The sequence below is a fragment of the Artemia sp. Qi Xiang Cuo genome, chromosome 2, assembly GCF_049724085.1.
Source record: "Artemia sp. Qi Xiang Cuo chromosome 2, ASM4972408v1, whole genome shotgun sequence".
Lineage (NCBI taxonomy): Eukaryota > Metazoa > Arthropoda > Branchiopoda > Anostraca > Artemiidae > Artemia > Artemia sp. Qi Xiang Cuo.
The window spans coordinates 59,716,192-59,739,179 of NC_142795.1; the positions used below are offsets into that span (position 1 = coordinate 59,716,192).

At 32.9% G+C, this 22,988-nt stretch overlaps 2 protein-coding genes across 5 annotated transcripts in view; one reads left to right on the forward strand and one right to left on the reverse strand.

The window, feature by feature from the left end:
• LOC148955446 (dystrophin, isoforms A/C/F/G/H-like) overlaps positions 1-22,988 on the reverse strand; it is a 504,509-nt gene that overhangs the window by 345,006 nt on the left and 136,515 nt on the right. The window lies entirely within an intron of this gene.
• LOC148955447 (uncharacterized) overlaps positions 1-22,988 on the forward strand; it is a 45,414-nt gene that overhangs the window by 9,062 nt on the left and 13,364 nt on the right. Inside the window, exon 2 of the mRNA XM_089102302.1 lies at positions 1,267-1,409. Within this exon, the coding sequence (XP_088958428.1) occupies positions 1,267-1,409 (143 nt within the window). The remainder of the gene's footprint in view (positions 1-1,266; positions 1,410-22,988) is intronic.

The window sequence follows — 22,988 nt, forward strand, 5'->3', positions numbered from 1 at the left end:
TGGCAACTCAAATTGGACTAGGGCTGCCAAGAAAAAGAAAACTTATATAACATATAATAATTAGTTTTAAAAAAATAACATTGTGTCAATAGTCTTCAGGTCAGGCAAATCATACAAATTGAAAAGTAAGAAGAAAAATATGTAGTCACAATTAAAAAGTCGCACTTAAAAGGCTTTGATCGTCCTCGGCCCCATCCGAATTTAAAGTAGCCACTAGTGTCGAATTCTAACTTAAGGGATCTACTTGTTTCCATTTCTTGTCAGCCCGACTCAAATCGCTGGGGATCACCCAGTCATGTACTCCAGTTGACGACATGAGAACAAGTTGCTTCCTTTTCATCAGGGACGAAACACTCGAGACATTTAGCCAATTCCGGTTTTTAGTTATTATGACCGACAAAATCAATAACTGTCTATCTGCTCCACCACGTGAATCGGGCAAGCTGCAGAGAGTCGGAAAGAATTTGAGCAATTACGGAAAAAGTTCGTTTCCAGCAGCGTCTTTAAAAGCGAATAAAGCAAACTAAGAAAGGTAGTATTGGTTATGAGAATCTGGAATAACTTTCTGAAAACAAATTAAGACGGCATACCAGTCCTGATTTTAAATAGCTTGCCTTTCAGGCAAACTAAGCGAGCATCAAGAAGAAGCCTAGAGGAAAGTACTTAGATACGGTGATTTTAAAGTCTTTGTTTAGTTCTTGTGGAGCCACTTGTCAAAAATTTTCAAATTCTGATTTGTTTCAAACTCTAAATAACAGTTGAATATAAAAATTTCACCGAAAGTTGACGTTTAGTTCTTTGACAAACTCCAATGAAGCTACGAGCACGTCAGATCCAGTTTCTGCGTTTCAATCGGTCATTGCCAGTTACCGAAGCTCTCCGAAGCCCTCCTTAGTTTAAACACTGTTGCTGCCATTATATTACGGTTTGAACTATCCGCACATTATATGTTCAGATGTACTGTTTTCACCTTATACGCTTTGTTCATATTTTTAGTTTCCTCTGCAGCATTACGCCAGGTTTGATTCTATAAAGCGGGACTAAGCATCTTTATGAGTTTTAATAACACTACAATAGTCAGGCTAAAAAGAATCAATGTAACCCTAGTGTCATTTTTCTATGACATATGAATCAAGCAATGAGTAAAAAATAGGAGAAACAATACGTCAGTTCAGCAAAAGTTTTCAAATCTAGAAAAACGAAATAAAACCCTTATTTTTGCACCTGCCTCATGTAACCCCTCAAACACTATTTTTTAATTTTTAGCTAGATGGTACACAGATTGGAATACCAGATTCGTATTATCCGGTCATAACCGAATTACCCGAGCTTCAACTAGAAGACCTAACACCCCCCAATGAGCTATACGACGATTACGATTACAGTGTGGAAATCGAACCGGATCCCAGGTGAGTTCCAAGTGACCATTAATATGATCATTCAGTAAATGGTGATAATCCGAAGTGGTCTATTATCTTAAGCAACCGAGAGTAAGCATGTCTAAATCCCAGTGTAGCCTACTATGGTCTTTAACTGCGTAGAAAGCCGAAACATATGCGCAGTTCTTTAGATCTCAGCTACGCTTACCAATATTTCTGTTTATGAATTTTCTTTTAACGCTCAAATCCATCTAAATCCCAGCGGCGAATGCAAAATCAACTTTTGGGGAGAGGGGGACAAAACTTGGACTCCCTCGTTGATAGTTTTCGCCAATATAACCCTGCAGTTAGTGTAACCTTCGACCTTCTAAGGTGCAGGGCCCGAGCCCCTAAAACAACCCTCTAAATCCAAACCTGTTTAAGCCAAGCCCTCAGAGAACATGATATATAGAGAAATGGACGTTCTTTTAGGCACTAGAGGAACAAATCTGGTTTTTAAGTTATTTGTTACATGTAATTTGTTATTCAGCTTGAAAGCTCTGTATCACACTCTATATTTTGTGTCATTCCAGAAATCATTGACTAAATCTTATGTTCGAACAGTCCAAAATTAGAGGCCAATTTCTAGCGTTGCCTATAGTAAAAAGCTATAAGGCTCCAATGTATTCTTATTATTTATTAACTAAAAAAAAGCTTGTTTAACAGAAGGAAAGGAGCGACATTAAAACTTAAAACGAACAGAAACTATTCCGTATATTAATGGGGCTGTCCCTTCCTTAACGCCTCGCTCTTTACGCTAAAGTTTTTTTATTGTTTTAAAAAGCAGAGTTGTGAGAAAGAGTCAAATTTTAGCGTAAAGAGCGAGGTTGAGGAAGGGACAGCCCCTTTCATATACGGAATAATTTCTGTTCGTTTTAAGTTTTAATATCGCTCCTTAATTTCTGTTAAAAAAACACTTTAGCATAAAGAGCGAGGTATTGACGAGGGGACGAAACCCCTCATATACGTAATGATTTCTGTTCGTTTTAAGTTTTAGTGTTGCTCCTTACTTTCAGTTGAAAAAACATATCTTTTATTTATTTCTGATCGTTCTCTAATAAATGCTGGGAAATCTGGCGCTCCTTCGTGTAAAATTCCCCTCCACCATGAAAACGTCCTCCAATGTTAAAAAAAAAATTCGTATAGGAATCTTGTCAAATTCCCCCAGTGAAAAATTTCCCCTGGAAAATTCACCTCCAGAAAGTTCCCTCCCCAAAGAAGATCTTCCCTATGGAAATCCACCCCAAGCACAAAATCACCCCCACCAAAAATGTATGTATAGTTCCCAACAATAAATACTATAGGTAATCAATGGACAAATTTCATAACTTATAGGCCTCTCCCCACGGACTCTGGGGGTCATTTTACCCCTAGAAACTTAATTATTTGATCTTTCAACTATACTGAACAAAATGAATATCTCAAAATTTTGATCAGATAACTTTGGAGAAAAAAAGGGGCAGAGGGGTCAGTTGCCCACCTATCTTTTTGGTCACTTAAAAAGGTCACTAGAACTTTTAATTTCCGTTCAAATACCCCTTCTGCCGACCTTCCAGGACCGTTATATCAATTCAATCACCTCTGGAAAAAAAAAATTATAAAAAAAGCATCAGTGATCTGTCTTATGGCAGAAAGAGCCAAATTCCACATTTTTGTATATAGGAACTTGAAACCTTAACAGTAGGGTTTTCTGGTACGCTGAATTTGACAGTGTGATTTTCATTAAGATTCCTTAAACTTTAGGGGGTATTCCCCCCCCCCCCCCATTTCAAAAATCAGGCGAATTTTCTCAGGCTCTTAACGTTTGATGTGTAACACTAAATTTGATAAATTTTATATATTTTCAATCAACATCATAAGCTGATTCTCTTGATTTATCTATTAATATCAAAAAAAATTGTTTTTTAGATTATCAGTTACTATTCAGCCGAGTCGCTCCTTACTTACAGTTCGTTACCACAAACTGTTTGATTTACCCCGGACAATACCCATAACATCTCCACGCATAAAATTGAGCTGACAAAGAGAAAGAAGGACAAAAGACGAATTTCGTAAAGGAATTCAGGCAAAGTCTCCCAGTATAGAATTTCCCCTGGAAAATTCACTCCCTGGAAGCTTCCCTCCTCATGGAAAATTACCCCCGTGAAAAATCCCACTAGTAGAAAATTTGCCTCCTCCCCCACCCGAAAAATGTATGCATACTTCCCAATAACAAATACTTATGTGTAAACAATGGGCAAATATTGTAACTTAAAGAACTTTCCCTAGGGGCTGTGGGGGGTCATGATATCTCTAAAGGCATAGTTATTCGGCCTTTCAACTTTTCTGAACAAAATACGTATCTCAAAATTTTGATCAGACAGTTTTGAGAAAAAGGGGTGGGGGAGGAGACCTAGTACCCCTCCAATTTTTTTGGTCACTTAAAAAGGGCACTAGAACTTTTAATTTTATTCAAGAACGTTTTTATTGGTAATAAATATACGTAACTTACGAATTAACTTACGTTACGAACTTCTGAATTCGTATATTTTTTACTACGTATATGAGGGGGTCCCCCCCCCTAGTCAATACCTCGTTCTTTACGATAAAATTCGATTTTTTCCAATTCTTTAAGAATGACCCCTGAATCCCAAAGGGTTTTGTTAGAATAATTAGCTCTTTTGAAAGTACTAAAAAACGTAAAGAGCGATGTATTGACGAGGGGGTGAACACCCTCATATACGTGATAGTTTCTGTTCGTTTTAAGTTTTAATGTTACTCCTTACTTTCAGTTGAAAAAAACTTGTATTTTATTTAATTTCTTATGGTATTTTACGATCCTTCCCCCATGAAAAATTCCTCCATGGAAAGATTATCCCATGTAATCTTCTCCCCCGACCCCACACCAGAAAAATCCCCCCTGAAAACGTCTGTATACTTCCCAATAACCAATATTATATGTAAACAATGGGCAAAGTTCACAACTTGCAGCCCTTCCTCCGAGGACTGCGGGGGATGAAGGCATTCTCAAAGACATAGTGAAAAGACTTTTCGACTATGCCGAACAAAATGGCTATCTAAAAATTTTGATCGGGTGACGTTGGGGAAAAATTACCGTGGGAGGGGGCCTAGTTGCCATCCAATTTTTTTAGTCACCTAAAAAAGGCACTAGAACTTTAATTTTCGTTCGAATGAGCGCTCTCGCGAAATTATAAGACCATTAGGTCGATACAATTACCCCTGGAAAAAAAAACACTTATCTATGATCTTTCTTCTGGCAAAAAATACAAAATTCCACATTTTTGCAGATAGGAACTTAAAACCTCCACAGTAGGGGTCTCTAATATGCTGAATTTGTTGGTAGGATTTTTATTAAGATTCTGTGACCTTTGGGGGTGTTTCTTCCTTTTTTCGAAAATAAGGCTAATTTTCTCAGGCTCGTAACTTTTGATGGGTAGCACTAAACTTGATAAAACTTATATATTTGAAATCAGCATAAAAATAGAGTTTCGATTACTATTGAGCCGGGTCGCTCCTTACTTACAGTTCGTTACCACGAATTACTTGATTGGAAATTGAAAGTTCTTGTGTCCTTTTTTAAGAGTCAGAAGCGATCGGAGGGCAACTAGACCCCTTTCCATCCTTTTTTTTTTCTTCAAATTTATCCTATCAACATTTTGAAAGATCCATCTTGTTCAAAATAGCCTAAAGGTCCAATACCTAAGCCTCTGAGGGTAACACAACCCTCCACAGCCCAGGTGACAATGACAGTAAACACTGCAAATTACTCATTGTATACATATAAGGTTTTTGTCGGGGAAAGTTGGCATGTTTGATCCTGCGTCTCCAAAAAGGCTTAGGGTATTAAGATGAAGCCTTTAGGAGATGTTCAGAGGAGTTCCGAACAAAATCTGCAAGCTGGTTTTTAAAAGTGCGCATCAGTAGCATTTAAGGAACGACTAAGGATATTAAGTTGAAACTTTCAGGATATGTAGAGGAGGTGTTGAAGAGTGATCAGAGGGCAGCAAGCCCCCTTGTCCTTTTTAGATACCCCTCCCCTGAAAACTGATAGGAATTTTGGGAAAATTCATTTTTTTCAAAATAGTAAAATGGTCTGATATCTATGTCTCTGGGGATACCCTGGAACCCACAGGCCCAGGGGCAAGAATTGTAAATTACACAATTTTGTCACTATCTGCATGCAAGATCATGCACGCTGGTCAAAATCTGTAAGCTGGTTTTTAAAAGTGCGCATCAGTAGCATTTAAGGAACGACTAAGGATATTAAGTTGAAACTTTCAGAATATGTAGAGGAGGTGTTGAAGAGTGATCAGAGGGCAGCAAGCCCCCTTGTCCTTTTTAGATACCCCTCTCCTGAAAACTGATCGGAATTTTGGGAAAATTCATTTTTTTTTTCAAAATAGTAAAATGGTCTGATATCTATGTCTCTGGGGATACCCTGGAACCCACAGGCCCAGGGGCAAGAATTGTAAATTACACAATTTTGCCACTATCTGCATGCAAGATCATGCAAGATATCATTGGGAAAAGGTGGAATGTTTGATTCTGGATGTGTTCAAAGAAGCTAAGTGTATCAAATTTTGATTAGCGATCAAAATTTTGAAATAGCCATCTCGTTCAAAATAGTTAAAGGTAAAATAACTATGCCTCTGGGAATGATATAACCCCTCTTACACCCTGGGGCAAGGGCTGCAGGTTATGCAAGCTGCCCATTCTTTATATATAAGGTATGTAATTGGGAAAAGAGGAAATGTTTGATCATGGGTCTCCAAAAAGACTTTGGCTATTCAGGTGGAACTTTTAGGGAATGTTGAGGAGAATGTCAAACAAAACCAAAGCACAATATATGCAGGATGGTTTTGGGAAGGGCGTATCAGCAACATCCAAAAAGACACTATGTACATCCAGGTTATCAAAAAGGCGTATCCGTAGTATCTAAGGAATGGGCACGGGTATTAAGTTGAAACTTTCAGGGTCTTTGCTACTGATACTGTGACAGCAAGTGCGACTACTTGCAGCTACGACTACTTAAAACTGCGAATACTTGCAACTGCTAATACTTGCGACTAAAACTATTTGCAACTGTTACTACTTTTACTTGCGACTACTTTCAAGAGTTGAACAAAACTGTTGAGAAACAGTTTACTTAAATGGTGAGAGGGGTATTGAACAAAATCAAAACACACTATTTCTACGCTGGTTGTCAAAAGGGCGTATCAGCAATTTTTTAGGGATCGCTTAGGGTATTAAGTTGAAACCTAATACCCTTAATACCTTAATACTTAATACCTAGAAGTCAAACTTCTAACGAACAGAAATTAAAATGAATAGTCAAGTCACTAGAGATTTTTTAGGCAGTAGTAGTAAGGCAATGCACAGTACTGGTCGTGATTGCGTAATATGCCTTACCAGGGGCCAGTGACCTATTACAATGAACCCTACATGGCTTGGCAGACATGTTTTCTATTGTGAGACTTATTTTTGTGTGTCAATCGATTAGAGAAAGTTGGTGGTTAATCCAATATAATAACTTGATTGGTCAGTTTTCTAAAAAAACTTGCCAAGCTATAATGTACTCAATTTAAAAAAAAAACCGATACAATGTCCATACACTACATACAAATTTTCATTACATTTTAAGACATCTTTTATACTACACCATATATTTTTAACTTTTGAAAAGAATAGATTTGTCAATTTTCAATGTGAGTACACTTTTCATTCTTTTATTACCCCAAAAAAAAAAAATTAAATAAAAACATTTTACTAGTAAATTCAAATTCTAGGGGGATTTAGCCCCCCTCCCCTCCAACAATACAAAATCTTAAGAATATAATGACTATATTCGATAAGAACGGCAAAGCATACTTTTTTATATTATTTAAATAAAATCTCTCTCCTTCCTAGGTATTTTTAAAAGATTCAACTGTTTTGAAAAACAGTTTTTTATCATTCAGAAACAATGATTTTCCTAACATGATGTATTTTTCTGCTTTGAATGAAAAGCTTGCGTGCTACAAAGAGTGAGTTTGTTTTTTTTTTTTGGGGGGGGGGGTAAATTTCACCGGCTCTTGCTATAAACGGGGTTGGTATAATGCCAAGGTCCTGGTAGTGGAATTGGGGAAAAAATGAGCGTGGGAGGAGGCCTAGTTGCCCGCAATTTTTTTTTTTTTGGGTTACTTAAAAAGGACATTAGAACTTTTAACTTCTGTTCGAATGAGCCTCCAGATAGGAGCTTTTAACTTCTATAGTAGGGTTCTCTGATGGTGTAATTTTCATTAAAGTTCTATGAGTTTTAGAGGGTGTTTTCCCCCTTTTTCAAAAACAATGTAAGTTTTTCTCAGGAGCGTAACTTTTGATCGGTATAGCTAAACTTGATGAGACTGATATATTTGAAATCATAAGGTTTCGCTCTTTACGCTAAAGTTTTTTATTGTTTAAAAAAATAAAGCTGTGAGACAAGGTCAAACTTTAGCTTAAAGAGCGAGGCGATGAGGAGGGGGCCACCCCCTTTCATATAGGGAATAATTTCTGTTCGTTTTAAGTTTTAATGTCGCTCCTTACTTTCAGTTTAAAAAACTTGTTTGTTTTTTATTTAATTTATGATTGTTTTTTAATTAATTCAGCTTTTATTTTCATAGAAATTTTACTTTTATTTTGCTAAATGGATCTCTTTACAAATTAACTTACGTAACTAACTTCTATATTCGTGGATTTTTATTCTGGCAAAAAATACAAAGTTGCAGATTTTTGCAGATATGAGCTTGAAAGCTATGTAATAGAGTTTTCTGATACTCTGAATCTGATGGTGTGATTTTCATTAAAATTCATTCACTTGTAGGGGGTGTTTCCCCCCTCTTTTTTAAAAAAAAAAAAATCGGGTAAATTTTTCTCAGGCTCGTACCCTTTGATGAGTAATACTTAAACGTAATAAAATTTATATATATTTAGAATCATCATTATAAAAATTCTTTTGCTACATTTATTAACATCAAAATTTCGTTTTTAAAAGTTTGGATTACTATTGAGCCGTGTCGCTTGTTTTTTTTTATTGTTTTTTTTTCTATTAAGTATATGTCATTGAGTTTATGAGGGGGAGGGGTCTCCCGTTAGTCGATAACTCAAACGTTAAGTTAAAAATCTAAAAAAATATTTGATTCAAAACCCCATGAATCACAAAGGCTGTTTTTAATTAGAATAGATAGCTCTTTTGAAAGCACTAAAAAAAAAATTGTAGTGTAAAGAGAGAGGTATTGACTTGGGGGAGAACCCCCTCACAAACATAATAATTTCTGTCTGTTTTTATTTAGCAGTATAAAATTAATAATAGGAGCACCCTAATGAGAAATAAACAAGAGGAGGAGTAGGACAAAATTTGACCTCTTAACCATTTATACAAAAAAATGAAAAAAGGGGTTGTTTTTTTTCATTATAAATTTTGTCCTTTTTTTTCAAGGAAGAGGATACATGCAATAACCCTCCATTTTAAAAGAAAGCAAGACGGAGCGAAGCTGTATTAATGCAAGCCACAAGACCATCAATTATCAAATATGACTGTAGAATTACACACGATCTGGACCAGCCAACAACCACCCAACTTATACTACCAGGGTCATATAACCACAGTGTTAGCTCCACGCAAGCTGGAAGGAAGTTGAAAAGAGAATGGACTGCTTCTCATAATGCCTCTGCCCAGCCTACTCAAGATCGTTAGCTTGACCCCCTTCATGTTTTGTCAAGGAGTTCAGATGTAGAAACACAGTCAGAATTTGTAAGTATATACACAATTTTTTCTTTCCCTATTTTCAAAAATATGGTAAATTTTCTCAGGCGCATGGCTTTTGATGAGTAGAACTTAAATTTGTTTCTAAAGTATCCTATAATATCTCTATTACATTTTCTTTCATTATCCAAATTAGCAGTACATAATGGAATGCTTATAACACTGAAATAGCTTATCATACATTTCTAAAAAAACCTTACCTTGTAACTTCTCTCTTCTAACCTAGACGTTTTTCTAATGCAATAATCCAATATTCCTTTAAACAAACTAACTATATGAAAACAGACAATTCGCTATTTCACAGTTGACAATCATTCTTAAACTGGGGTATGTTTTGCAGTAAGCTTTTGCGCACATCCGGTGCTTATCAAATCTACCATCGCTACATTTGAATGTTAATCCGGTCGATAGCTATAATTTGAATTTTAAGTGGGATTCTTGTGACAGGATGTGTATTTCCGATAAGATATATTAACACATAGGAAGAAGGTATGAGCAATCCTCCCCTCCATCGAGATCTTCATAAAAGGGAAAAGGAGGATTTGTATGCAAACTATTAAGTGGAAAAACATGTCACAGCAACAGGTTTTGGTCCATATTCTGTAATAATACAAGGTTAAATTATCCCCTGATTTGTATTAACATCTTCATCTAGAACCAATTTTAGCCTGGTGCTATAAACGATCGTAAACGGCCGAAAATGCTCGTTTTGAGTTTGGCTCGATTATTTATTGTAATTTCTTTTCAGTTTGGGTTTCATTTATTTATAGATGCTGATTAGTGGTAGTTTCATGTTTGGTAGATTATTTGATTTTATTTTTGCTCAATTTTTGTTTAATGGAATTCTTTACCTTTCTTTGAAAAACTTATTTTGTAGAAAAAGTCAATATAAAAGGGTTATTCAAATTCTTCCTTGAGTAGCTACCACTGTGAGGGATCTAAGCCCTTTTTGGCCCTTGATGCAATAGGCAATGGGATATTATAGTGAACATAGCTATAAATTTAATGACATAAAATATTTAATTCAAGATGTGAAATGCATTAAGAACCAGTGTCGGCCTTAAGCCAGTTTAATAGACTCAACAGAGACGGTCAGTAATTTAAGCTAATAAAAGTCTAGAAATTAAGAGTTGTTTTTTTAAAAAATAGTTGCCTAAAGAAAAGCCAATGAAATATTTGGTTTTCTTGTAATATTCAAGAATTTAATTTTGATTTAAGTCGAGTTTGTGAAAATTTACCCTTGGCCTTTTCTATTTATTTCAGCATCATTGTGTTTTAACTCTATATGTGGTTATGAAGTTTTCCTAAGACTATGTATTAATAACAAAAAATGAGTAAAAAAAAAATAGTTTCGCAATTGAAAATTAAATTATGTTTTGGATGCCAATTTGACCAAATTAAGAGATGTATTGTTTAATTAAAATAGGAAGCTTTTTTAAAAGTATAAAACGCTTTAATTTAGAGAGTATCATATTAAAAATATGCTTGGGCCAGGTTTATAGACTGCCTACAGACGGTCCGTAATTTAAGCTACTAAAAGTCTAAAACTTTAGAGTCGTGGTTTTAAAAAAAAGGTTCTTCAACAAAAGGCAAGGGAAGATTTTGTTTTCTTGTTATATTCAATAATTTAATTTTTATTTCAGTTGAGTTTGTGAAAATTTAACCTTGGCTTTTTCTATTTATTTCAGCATCATTTTGTTTTAACTATATATGTGGTAATGGAGTTTTCCTAATACTAAGTATTAATAACAAAAAATTAGTAAAAAATAGTTTCACATTTGAAAATTAAATTATCTTTTGGAGACCAATTTCACCAAATTAAGAGACGTATTGTTTAATTAAAACAGGAAGCTTTTTTAAAAGTATAAAACGCTTTAATTTAGAGTATCATATTAAAAATATGCTTGGGCCAGGTTTATAGACTGTCTATAGACGGTCCGTAATTTAAGCTACTAAAAGTCTAAAACTATAGAGTCGTTTATTGAACAATTCGTTGCTTCACGAAAAGGCAAGGGAAGATTTGGTTTTCTTGTAATCTTCAAGAATTTACTTTTGATTTCAGTTGAGTTTGTGAAAATTTAACCTTGGCCTTTTCTATTTATTTCAGCATCATTGTGTTTTAACTATATATGTGGTTATGAAGTTTTCCTAAGACTATGTATTAATAACAAAAAAAATGAGTAAAAAATAGTTTCGCAATTGAAAATTAAATTATGTTTTGGAGGCCAATTTGACCAAATTAAGAGACGTATTGTTTAATTAAAATAGGAAGCTTTTTTAAAAGTATAAAACGCTTTAATTTAGAGAGTATCATATTAAAAATATGCTGGGTTTAGCCTCCATCTAGGACTTCCGCTCTTTTCTTTATGTGTTTAAGTAGCTTGAAATTTAGGTCTTTAAGCTTGCAAGCTACCTACTGAGAAAACTGAAAATAATTTTATTTTAGAAAGTTGTTGATCAAACCCCCCAGCAAAAGTGAGCAAAGTTGGATGTCACCCCTGACAGCAATGTGAGTCAAAGCAAAATACATCATGAACATACCCCCAAGCACATTTTTGAAGATTTGAGTGTTACAAGAAAACAGATAAGGATGCTTATAAAAACACAAGAAAAAGATAGACATTCACTTCTATTTAAAGGAAGAGATGTGAGACGCTATGCTCAGTTAAACAATGCAAGGAAGCATCCTATAGTGTTGTTATGCTAAATTTCCAATTGCTCTGTGAATGTTCGTTTCTAAAAGCAGTATTTTTTTGATTTCAAATAAAATTCGTTGGCTTTTTTAATACTCCCATTGCTCAAAGGGTCCAGATATTCTTAGAATATAGTTTATAACCTAGGCCCCTGTGATATAACCTGTTCATCACTTGAAAAGCCCTTATCTGAGGTAGTCACGGCTATTTATTTTTTTTTATCAAGGAATTATCTGAATGCATTTAAGGTATAGTATGAACGGCTTGCAAAAGCCACGAAATTACTACTACTAGTAACAACTCACTGCACTACAAAACCATTTATTTCATTGAAATGCAAGAGATTGAATATTTCAGTAGTGTTCTGTCGTGGTTTACCTTGTCACAGAATGGTTTACCATGTCACAGTTACATTCTCTTGATTTTTCAAAGTTCATTTTGAATTTCTTTCGTTGAAATGCAAGAGTTGGAATATTTCAGTAGTGTTTTCTTGCGATTTACCTTGTCACAGTTACATTCTCTTAATTTTTTTAAGTTTATTTTGAATTTCTATCACTGAAATGCAAGAGTTGGAATATTTCGGTAGCGAATTTATGGCAAATCCAGGGAAGAATTTTTTTTTTTTTTTGAAACGCTTGTTTATTTTAAATTTCTATCATATTAGTTTAATGGAGTTCTTTACTTTTCTTTTAAAAACTTATTTTGTGGAAAAAGTGTTTTTTTTTCTAATTAAGAAACTGAATTACAAAATCAAAATTAAATTGCATTCACTACTTTTCATTTAAACTAATGCAGTTTCTATAAAAAAATTTGAAATTATTTCGTTTAAACTATTGCAGCTTTTATAAAAATGTCTGAATTACAAAATCAAATTAAGTTACATTTACTACTTTTCGTTTAAACTAATGCGGTTTCTATAAGAAAATTGAAATTATCTCGTTTATACTATTGAAGTTTCTATATAGTTAAGTTAAAAAGCTGCTCACCAAGTAGATTTTTATAGTTTCAGTTACTATTGAACCGTGTTGCTCCACATTACATTACAACCCAGACTTACATGTCTGGGTTGGTGTTTGGTTAGGTTAGGTTAGCTAAGTTAGGTTAGGTTAGCTAAGTTAGGTTAGGTTAGCTAGTAAACATTTCTCCATGTTTAAGTTAGGTTAGGTTACCTTATCATGAGCACTCATGATAAGCTAACCTAACCTCAATAAAGCATGATACCAAGTCGACATGGGTGGATTTTCCGGCGAGTATGGTTAGGTTAGATCAAGTTAGGTTAGGTTAAGTTAGGTTAGATTAGGTTAGCCTACGTACGCGCGCGTACGTTTATTATCATGAGCGCTCATGATAAGTTAACCTAACCTAACCTAACTTAAACATGGAGAAATGTTTACTAGCTAACCTAACCTAACTTACCTAACCTAACTTAGCTAACCTAACCTAACCTAACCAAACACCAACCCAGACATGTAAGTAAATAGATTCAGACATAGAAATGAAAAGTATTATTTCTAAGAGAACTTTGTGTGCGTGTTCAGTAAAAGTATGTTAGTATTAAGGTAAAATGTCGTTACTTTGATGAGAAGGTTTGTTAGTGTTAAGCAGAACTTGCTACTTCTGACAGAAAAGTTGTTATCACAATATAAAAATGTTACTTCTACGAAAAAATTTGGTATCTTTGGTAGAAAACTTGCTAGTTCGAACAGAAAAAGTGTTATCACTGACGAAAAATATTATATCTAAGAAAAATTTGTGTGTTTTTAGTAAAAGTATGTTAGTATTAAAGTAAAATATCGTTACTTTGATGAGAATGGTTGTTAGTGTTAAGCAAAACTTGCTACTTCTGACAGAAAAGTTGTTATCACAATCAAAAAAATGTTACTTCTATGAAAAAAATTTGGTATCTTTGCAAGAAAACTTGCTAGTTCGAACAGAAAAAGTGTTATCAGTGATGAAAAATATTATTTTTAAGAGAAAGTTTTGTTTGTTCAGTAAAAGTATGTTATTATTAGGGGAAAATGTTGTTACTTTGATGAGAAGGTTTGTTAGTGTTAAGCAAGTTAGAGAAATTTTTGTTTGTTCAGTAAAAGTATGTTAGTATTAAGGTAAAATATCATTACTTTGATGAGAAGGTTTGTTTGTGTTAAGCAAAACTTGCTACTTCTGACAGAAAAGTTGTTATCACAATCAAAAAATGTTTCTTCTAAGAAAAAATTTGGTATCTTTGCTAGAAAACTACTCTACGTGAACCTAGATCAACCCAAGAAAAAAGTTTCTGTCACTCTAATAAGTTTATTGCTAGACATAGCTTTACAGAAAATTTAAGTTTGAACAATTCGTTATTATTTCACCACATGTTTGATTTAGTCTAGTAGCTCTTTACTTTTAGTTGAAAAATGTCCTCTTGTGGGTTGTGGAAAAAAAAGTTTTTTGTCACTCTAATAAGTCTATCGCGTAAGGAACAACACTAATAGTTTTTCAAACAGTTCGTGGTAACGAACTGTAAGTAAGGAACGACTAGTTTTTTTTCCAACTGAAAGTAAGGAACAACACTAATATTTTTTCTTTTTTTTTCCAACTGAAAGTAAGGAACAACACTAATATTGTTTTTGTCACTCTAATAAGTCTATCGCGTAAGGAACAACACTAATATTTTTTCAAACAGTTCGTGGTAACGAACTGTAAGTAAGGAACGACTAGTTTTTTTTTTCAACTGAAAGTAAGGAACAACACTAATATTTTTTCATTTTTTTTTTCCAACTGAAAGTAAGGAAAAACACTAATATTTTTTTCAAACAGTTCATGGTAACTAATTCTAAGTAAGGAGCGACACAGTTCAATAGTAACCGAAACTCTAAAAATCTACTTGGTGAGCAGCTTTTTAACTTAACTTTATAGAAACTTCAATAGTTTAAACGAGATAATTTTAAATTTCTTATAGAAACCGCATTAGTTTAAACGAAAAGTAGTAAATGCAATTTAATTTGATTTTGTAATTCAGACATTTTTATAGAAACTGCAATAGTTTAAACTAAATATTTTCAAATTTTTTTATAGAAACTGCATTATTTTAAATTAAAAGTATTAAATGCAATTAAATTTTGATTTTGTAATTCAGTTTCTTAATTAGAAAAATAAAGAAAAAAAAACAATTTTTCCACAAAATAAGTTTTTCAAAGAAAAGTAAAGAACTCCATTAAACTAATATGATAGAAATACAAAATAAACAAGCGTTTCAAAAAAAAAAAATTATTACCTGGATTTGCCATAAATTCTCTACCGAAATATTCCAACTCATGCGTTTCAATTATACAAATTCAAAATAAACTTCGAAAAATTAAGAGAATGTAACTGTGACAAGGTAAATCGCAAGAAAACACTACTGAAATATTCCAACTCTTGCATTTCAATGAAAGAAATTCAAAATGAACTTTGAAAAATCAAAAGAATGTAACTGTGACATGGTAAACCATTCTGTGACAAGGTAAACAAAGACATAACACTACTGAAATATTCAAACTCTTGAATTTCAATGAAATAAATGGTTTTGTAGTGCAGTGAGTTGTTACTAGTAGTAGTACTTTCGTGTTTTTTGCAAACCGTTCATACTATACTTTAATTGCGTTAAGATAATTCCTTGAAAAAAAAAAATAGCCGTGACTACCTCAGATATGGGATTTTCAAGTGATTAATAGTTTATATCGCAGGGGGCTAGGATATAAACTATATTCTAAGAATATCTGGACCCTTTGAGTAATGGGAGTATTAAAAAAGCTAACGAATTTTATTTGAAATCAAAAAAATACTGCTTTTAGAAACGAACATTCACAGACCAATTGGAAATTTAGCATAACAACACTATAGGATGCTTCCTTGCATTGTTTAACTGAGCATAGCGTCTCACATCTCTTCCTTTAAATAGAAGTGAATGTCTATCTTTTTCTTGTGTTTTTATAAGCATCCTTATCTGTTTTCTTGTAACACTCGAATCTTCAAAAATGTGCAAGGGGGTATTTTCATGGTGTATTTTGCTTTGACTCACATTGCTGTCAGGGGTGACATCCAACTTTGCTCGCTTTTGCTGGGGGGTTTGATCAACAACTTTCTAAAATAAAATTATTTTCAGTTTTCTCAGTAGGCAGCTTGCAAGCTTAAAGACCTAGATTTCAAGCTACTTAAACACATAAAGAAAAGAGCGGAAGTCTTAGATGGAGGCTAAACCCAGCATATTTTTAATATGATACTCTCTACATTAAAACGTTTTATACTTTTAAAAAAGCTTCCTATTTTAATTAAACAATACGTCTCTTAATTTAGTCAAATTGGCCTCCAAAACATAATTTAATTTTCAATTGCGAAACTATTTTTTATTCATTTTTTGTTATTAATACATAGTCTTAGGAAAACTTCACAACCACATATAGAGTTAAAACACAATGATGCTGAAATAAATAGAAAAGGCCAAGGTTAAATTTTCACAAACTCAACTGAAATCAAAAGTAAGTTCTTGAAGATTACAAGAAAACTAAATTTTCCCTTGCCTTTTCGTGAAGAAACGAATTTTTCAATAAACGACTCTATAGTTTTAGACTTTTAGTAGCTTAAATTACGGACCGTCTATAGACAGTCTATAAACCTGGCCCAAGCATATTTTTAATATGATACTCTCTAAATTAAAGCGTTTTATACTTTTAAAAAAGCTTCCTGTTTTAATTAAACAATACGTCTCTTAATTTGGTCAAATTGGCCTCCAAAACATAATTTAATTTTCAATTGCGAAACTATTTTTTACTCATTTATTGTTATTAATACATAGTCTTAGGAAAACTTCATAACCACATATAGATTTAAAACACAATGATGCTGAAATAAATAGAAAAGGCAAAGGTTAAATTTTCACAAACTCAACTGAAATCAAAAGTAAATTCTTGAAGATTACAAGAAAACAAAATCTTCCCTTGCCTTTTCTTGAAGCAACTAATTGTTCAATAAACGACTCTATAGTTTTAGACTTTTAGTAGCTTAAATTACGGACCGTCTATAGACAGTCTATAAACCTGGCCCAAGCATATTTTTAATATGATACTCTCTAAATTAAAGCGTTTTATACTTTTAAAAAAGCTTCCTGTTTTAATTAAACAATACGTCTCTTAATTTGGTCAAATTGGCCTCCAAAACATAATTTAATTTTCAATTGCGAAACTATTTTTTATTCATTTTTTGTTATTAATACATAGTCTTAGGAAAACTTCACAACCACATATAGAGTTAAAACACAATGATGCTGAAATAAATAGAAAAGGCCAAGGTTAAATTTTCACAAACTCAACTGAAATCAAAAGTAAATTCTTGAAGATTACAAGAAAACCAAATCTTCCCTTGCCTTTTCGTGAGGCAATGAATTGTTCAATGAACGACTCTATAGTTTTAGACTTTTAGTAGCTTAAATTACGGACCGTCTATAGACAGTCTATAAACCTGGCCCAAGCATATTTTTAATATGATACTCTCTAAATTAAAGCGTTTTATACTTTTAAAAAAGCTTCCTATTTTAATTAAACAATACGTCTCTTAATTTGGTAAATTGGCCTCCAAAACATAATTTAATTTTCAATTGCGAAACTATTTTTTACTCATTTATTGTTATTAATACATAGTCTTAGGAAAACTTCATAACCACATATAGAGTTAAAACACAATGATGCTGAAACAAATAAAAAAGGCCAAGGTTAAATTTTCACAAACTCAACTGAAATCAAAAGTAAATTCTTGAAGATTACAAGAAAACTAAATCTTCCCTTGCTTTTTCGTGAAGAAACTATTTTTAAAAAACACGACTCTATAGTTTTAGACTTTTAGTAGCTTAAATTACGGACCGTCTATAGACAGTCTATAAACCTGGCCCAAGCATATTTTTAATATGATACTCTCTAAATTAAAGCGTTTTATACTTTTAAAAAAGCTTCCTGTTTTAATTAAACAATACGTCTCTTAATTTGGTCAAATTGGCCTCCAAAACATAATTTAATTTTCAATTGCGAAACTATTTTTTACTCATTTATTGTTATTAATACATAGTCTTAGGAAAACTTCATATCCACATATAGAGTTAAAACACAATGATGTTGAAATAAATAGAAAAGGCCAAGGTTAAATTTTCACAAACTCAACTGAAATCAAAAGTAAGTTCTTGAAGATTACAAGAAAACCAAATCTTCCCTTCCTTTTTCGTGAAGCAATGAATGTTCAATAAACTACTGTAAAGTTTTAGACTTTTAGTAGCTTAAATTACGGACCGTCTATAGGCAGTCTATAAACCTGGCCCAAGCATATTTTTAATATGATACTCTCTAAATTAAAGCGTTTTATACTTTTAAAAAAGCTTCCTATTTTAATTAAACAATACATCTCTTAATTTGGTAAAATTTGGTCAAATAACATAATTTAATTTTCAATTGCGAAACTATTTTTTTTTTACTCATTTTTTGTTATTAATACACAGTCTTAGGAAAACTTCATAACCACATATAGACTTATAACCCAATGATGCTTGAATAAATAGAAAAGACCAAGGCTAATTTTTCACAAACTCAACTTAAATCAACACTTATTTCTTGAAGATTACAATAAAACCGAATATTCCATTGCCTTTTCTTTAAGAACCGATTTTCACAAAAAACGACTCTAAAGTTTTAGACTTTTAGTAGCTTAAATTACGGACCGTCTATAGGCAGTCTATAAACCTGGCCCAATGCCGAATCAGGTTCTTAATGCATTTCACATCTTGAATTAAATATTTTATGTCATTAAATTTATAGCTATGTTCACTATAATATCCCATTGCCTATTGCATCAAGGGCCAAAAATGGCTTAGATCCCTCACAGTGTTAGCTACTCAAGGAAGAATTTGAATAACCCTTTTATATTGATTTTTTCTAAAAAATAAGTTTTTCAAAGAAAGGTAAAAAATTCCATTAAACAAAAATTGAGCAAAAATAAAATCAAATAATCTACCAAACATGAAACTACCACTAATCAGCATCTATAAATAAATGAATCCCAAACTGAAAAGAGATTACAATAAATAATCGAGTCAAACTCAAAACGAGCATTTTCGGCCGTTTACGATCGTTTATAGCACCAGGCTGAAATTGGTCCTAGATGAAGATGTTAATACAAATCAGGGGCTAATTTTAACCTTGTATTATTACAGAATATGACCCAAAACCAGTTGCTGTGACTTGTTTTTCCATTTAATAGTTTGCATACAAATCTTCCTTTTCCCTTTTATGAAGATCTCGATGGAGGGGAGGATTGCTCAAACCTTCTTCCTATGTGTTAATATATCTTATCGGAAATATACATCCTGTCACAAGAATCCCACTTAAAATTAAAATTATATCTATCAACTCGATTAAAATTCAGATTTAACGATGGGAGATTTGATAAGCACTGGATGTGCGCAAAAGCTTACTGCAAAACATACCCCAGTTTAAGAATGGTTGTCATCTGTGAAATAGCGAATTGTCTGTTTTCATATAGTTAGTTTCTTTAAAGGAATAATATATTATTGCACTAGAAAAACGTCTAGGTTAGAAGCGAGAAGTTACAAGGTAAGGTTTTTTTTAGAAATGTATGATAAGCTATTTCGGTGTTATAAGCATTCCATTATATATTGCTAATTTGTATAATGAAAGAAAATGTAATAGGGACATTATAGGATACTTTAGAAACAAATTTAAGTTCTACTCATCAAGAGTCATGCGCCTGAGAAAATTTACCATATTTTTGAAAATAGGCAAAGAAAAAATTATGTATATACTTAAAAATTCTGACTTGACTTCTACATCTGAACTCCTTGACAAAACATGAAGGGGGTCAAGCTAACGATCTTGAGTAGGCTGGGCATATGCATTATGAGAAATAGTCCATTCTCTTTTTAACTTCCTTCCAGCTTGCGTGGAGCTAACACTGGGGTTAGAGGGCCCTGGCAGTATAAGTTGGGCGGTCGTTGGCTGGTCCAGATCGTGTGTAATTCTACCGGCATATTTGATAATTGAGGGCCTTGCGGCTTGCATTATTACAGCTTCACTGCGTATTGCTTTATTTACCAATGGAGGGCTATTGAATTTATCCTATTCCTTGAAAAAAGAAAAGGCAAAATATATCATGAAAAAAAACAAACAAAAATTTAATTTTTTCTGATAAAAGGTTAATATGTCAAATGCTATAATAAACATAATAGTTTCTATTTATAAATAGGTTACTAATAATATTAATATCATAACTCCAAATAAAAACTAACAGAAATTATAATTTATGTGATGGGGTTCTCCCCCAAGTCAATACCTCGCTCTTTACGCTACAATTTTTTTTTTTTTAGTGCTTTCAAAAGAGCTATCTTTTCTAATTAAAAACGGCCTTTGTGATTCAGAGGGTTGTGAATCAATTTTTTTTTTTAGACTTTTAACGTAAAGAGTGTGGTATTGACTAAGGGGGGACCCCTCCCCCTAATATACTTAATAAAATAAACTTAATAGAAAAAAAAACAGAAAAAAAAAACACGTGATATGGCTCAAAAGTAATCCAAACTTTTAAAAATGGAATTTTGATGTTAATAAATGTAGCAAAATAATGTTTATAATGCTGATTCTAAATATATATAAACTTTATTACGTTTAGTATTACTCATTAATGGCTACGAGCCTTATAAAAATTTACCTGATTTTTTTTTTTTAAAGAGAGGGGGAAACACCCCCTACAATTGAAAGCATTCTAAAGAAAGTCACTCCATCGGATTCAGACTATCCAAAAACCGTATTACAAAGCTTTCAAGCTCATATATACAAAAATCTGCAACATTGTATTTTTTGCCAGAAGAAAAATCCACGAATATGGAATTTACTTACGTAAGTCAATTTTTAAAGAGATCCATTTAGCAAAAGAAAAGTAAAATTTTTATGCAAATAAAAGCTGCATTAACTAAAAAACGATCAGAAATTAAATTAAAAAAAGAAGTTTTTTAAACTGAAAGTAAGGAGCGACATTAAAACTTAAAACGACCAGAGATTAGTCCCTATATGAAAGGGGGTGGCCCCCCCCCCTCCTCAACGCCTCGCTCTTTACGCCAAAGTTTAACCATGTCTCACAACTTTATTTTAAACAATAAAAAAATTTAGCGTTAAGAGCGAAAACTTATTATTTCAAAAACCTCAGTTTAATCTACTTTAGCTATACCGATCAAAAGGTACGCAGCTGCGAAAAACTTACACTGTTTTCGAAATAGGGGGGAAGCGCCCTCCAAAACTCATATAATGTTAATGAAAATCACACCATCAGAGAACCCTACTATAGAAGTTAAAAGCTCCTATCTGGAGGCTCATTCGAACGGAAATTAAAAGTTCTAATGTCCTTTTTAAGTAACCCCCCCCCCAAAAAAAAATGGCGGGCAACTAGGCCCCCTCCCACGCTAATTTTTCCCCAGAGTCATCCACCATTACATCGGAATTATACAAACCCCGTTTATAGCAAGAGCTTGTGAAATTTAACCCCCCCCCCAAAAAAAAAACTCACTCTTTGTAACACGCAAGCTTTTCATTCAAACCAGAAAAATACATCATGTTAGGAAAAAGCTTGTTTCCGAATGATAAAAACCGTTTTTAAAAACAATTAAAACTTGTAAACATACCTATGGTGGAGAGATTTTATTTACATAATATAAAAAATCGTGCTTTGCCGTTTCTATCGAATATATTCGTCATATTCTTAATATTCTGTATTGTTGGAGGGGAGGGGGGCTAAGTCCCTCTGAAATTTGATTTTACTAGTAATACGTTTTTCTTTAATTTTTTTTTTTTTTTGGGTAATAAAAGAATGAAAAGTGTACTCACATTGAAAATTGACAAATCCATTGTTTTAAAAAGTTAAAAATATATGTTTTACTATAAACAATGTCTTAAAACATAATGAAAATTGGGATGCAGTGTACGGTCATTATATCGGTTTTTTTTTTTTTAATTGAGTACATTATAGCTTGGCAAGTTTTTTAAAAAAACGACCAATCAAGTTATTATATTGGACTAACCACCAAGCTTTCTCTAATCGATTGACACACAAAAATAAGTCTCACAATAGAAAACATGTCTGCCAAGCCATGTAGGGTTCATTGTAATAGGTCACTGGCCCCTGGTAAGGCATATTACGCAATCACGACCAGGACTGTGCATTGCCTTACTACTGGCAGTGTATCTTTAAAAAGATACAAAAATGGCTCAAACTTCCGGAATTTTTTTTTTTTTAATAAAATCGATTGGCGAGTCATCTATTGATTTGCCAATTCAAAATGCTGCTCCAACAAACTAAACTGATTGCTTCAAACATTACCACTTCGTTTCAAAAGTTTTATGTGGGCATCAGTTTCTGCACTTTTGAATTAAATAAAATCAAATGGAAAGGTTTTACAAAAAAAAAAAAAAAAAAAAAAAAAAAAAAAAAAAATGCCCTTTCAAATTAGTGAAATAGAATTGAAAGCCACAAGTATAACTGTTCTAAGAAATTTTTTTTTCTTTCCTGTAACCTTGATTAGTATTATGATTTCAGTAAAGCGTACACGACACTTCTCTTTTAGGGGGTTTAAGGGGCGATAGCCCCACTCATATCTGTAGTATTCCTTATCTGTGACCCTTTAATAGCATTATGCTTTTCTTTTTGTTGAAAAAAAAACGGCTCGAAACACAAGTTGGTTTCAGTAAAGCTATTTATATGCATGATTTTGATTGACTCTGTCCTAAGGAACACGACAAAGGCTATGGAAGAGCATGGAATCCAATGAGAAAGTAAAGCTCTCCTAGACTTAGGATATGCAGATGATTCGAGTGTCCTAGATGAAAATGTTTGCAAAATGAATGATTTTTTAGAAGTTTTGATGTTCAAGGTGCAAGACTAAGTCACTTAGACTAGGAATAAATTATGGGAAGAGGTGATGTGGGGCAAAACGAAAATCAATCAAGTGGATGGCTTTGCTTACCTCGGTAGTATTATTAGCAAAGATGGTGGATTCAGTGAAGATGTTAAAAGTGGAATAGCCCTGGGTGT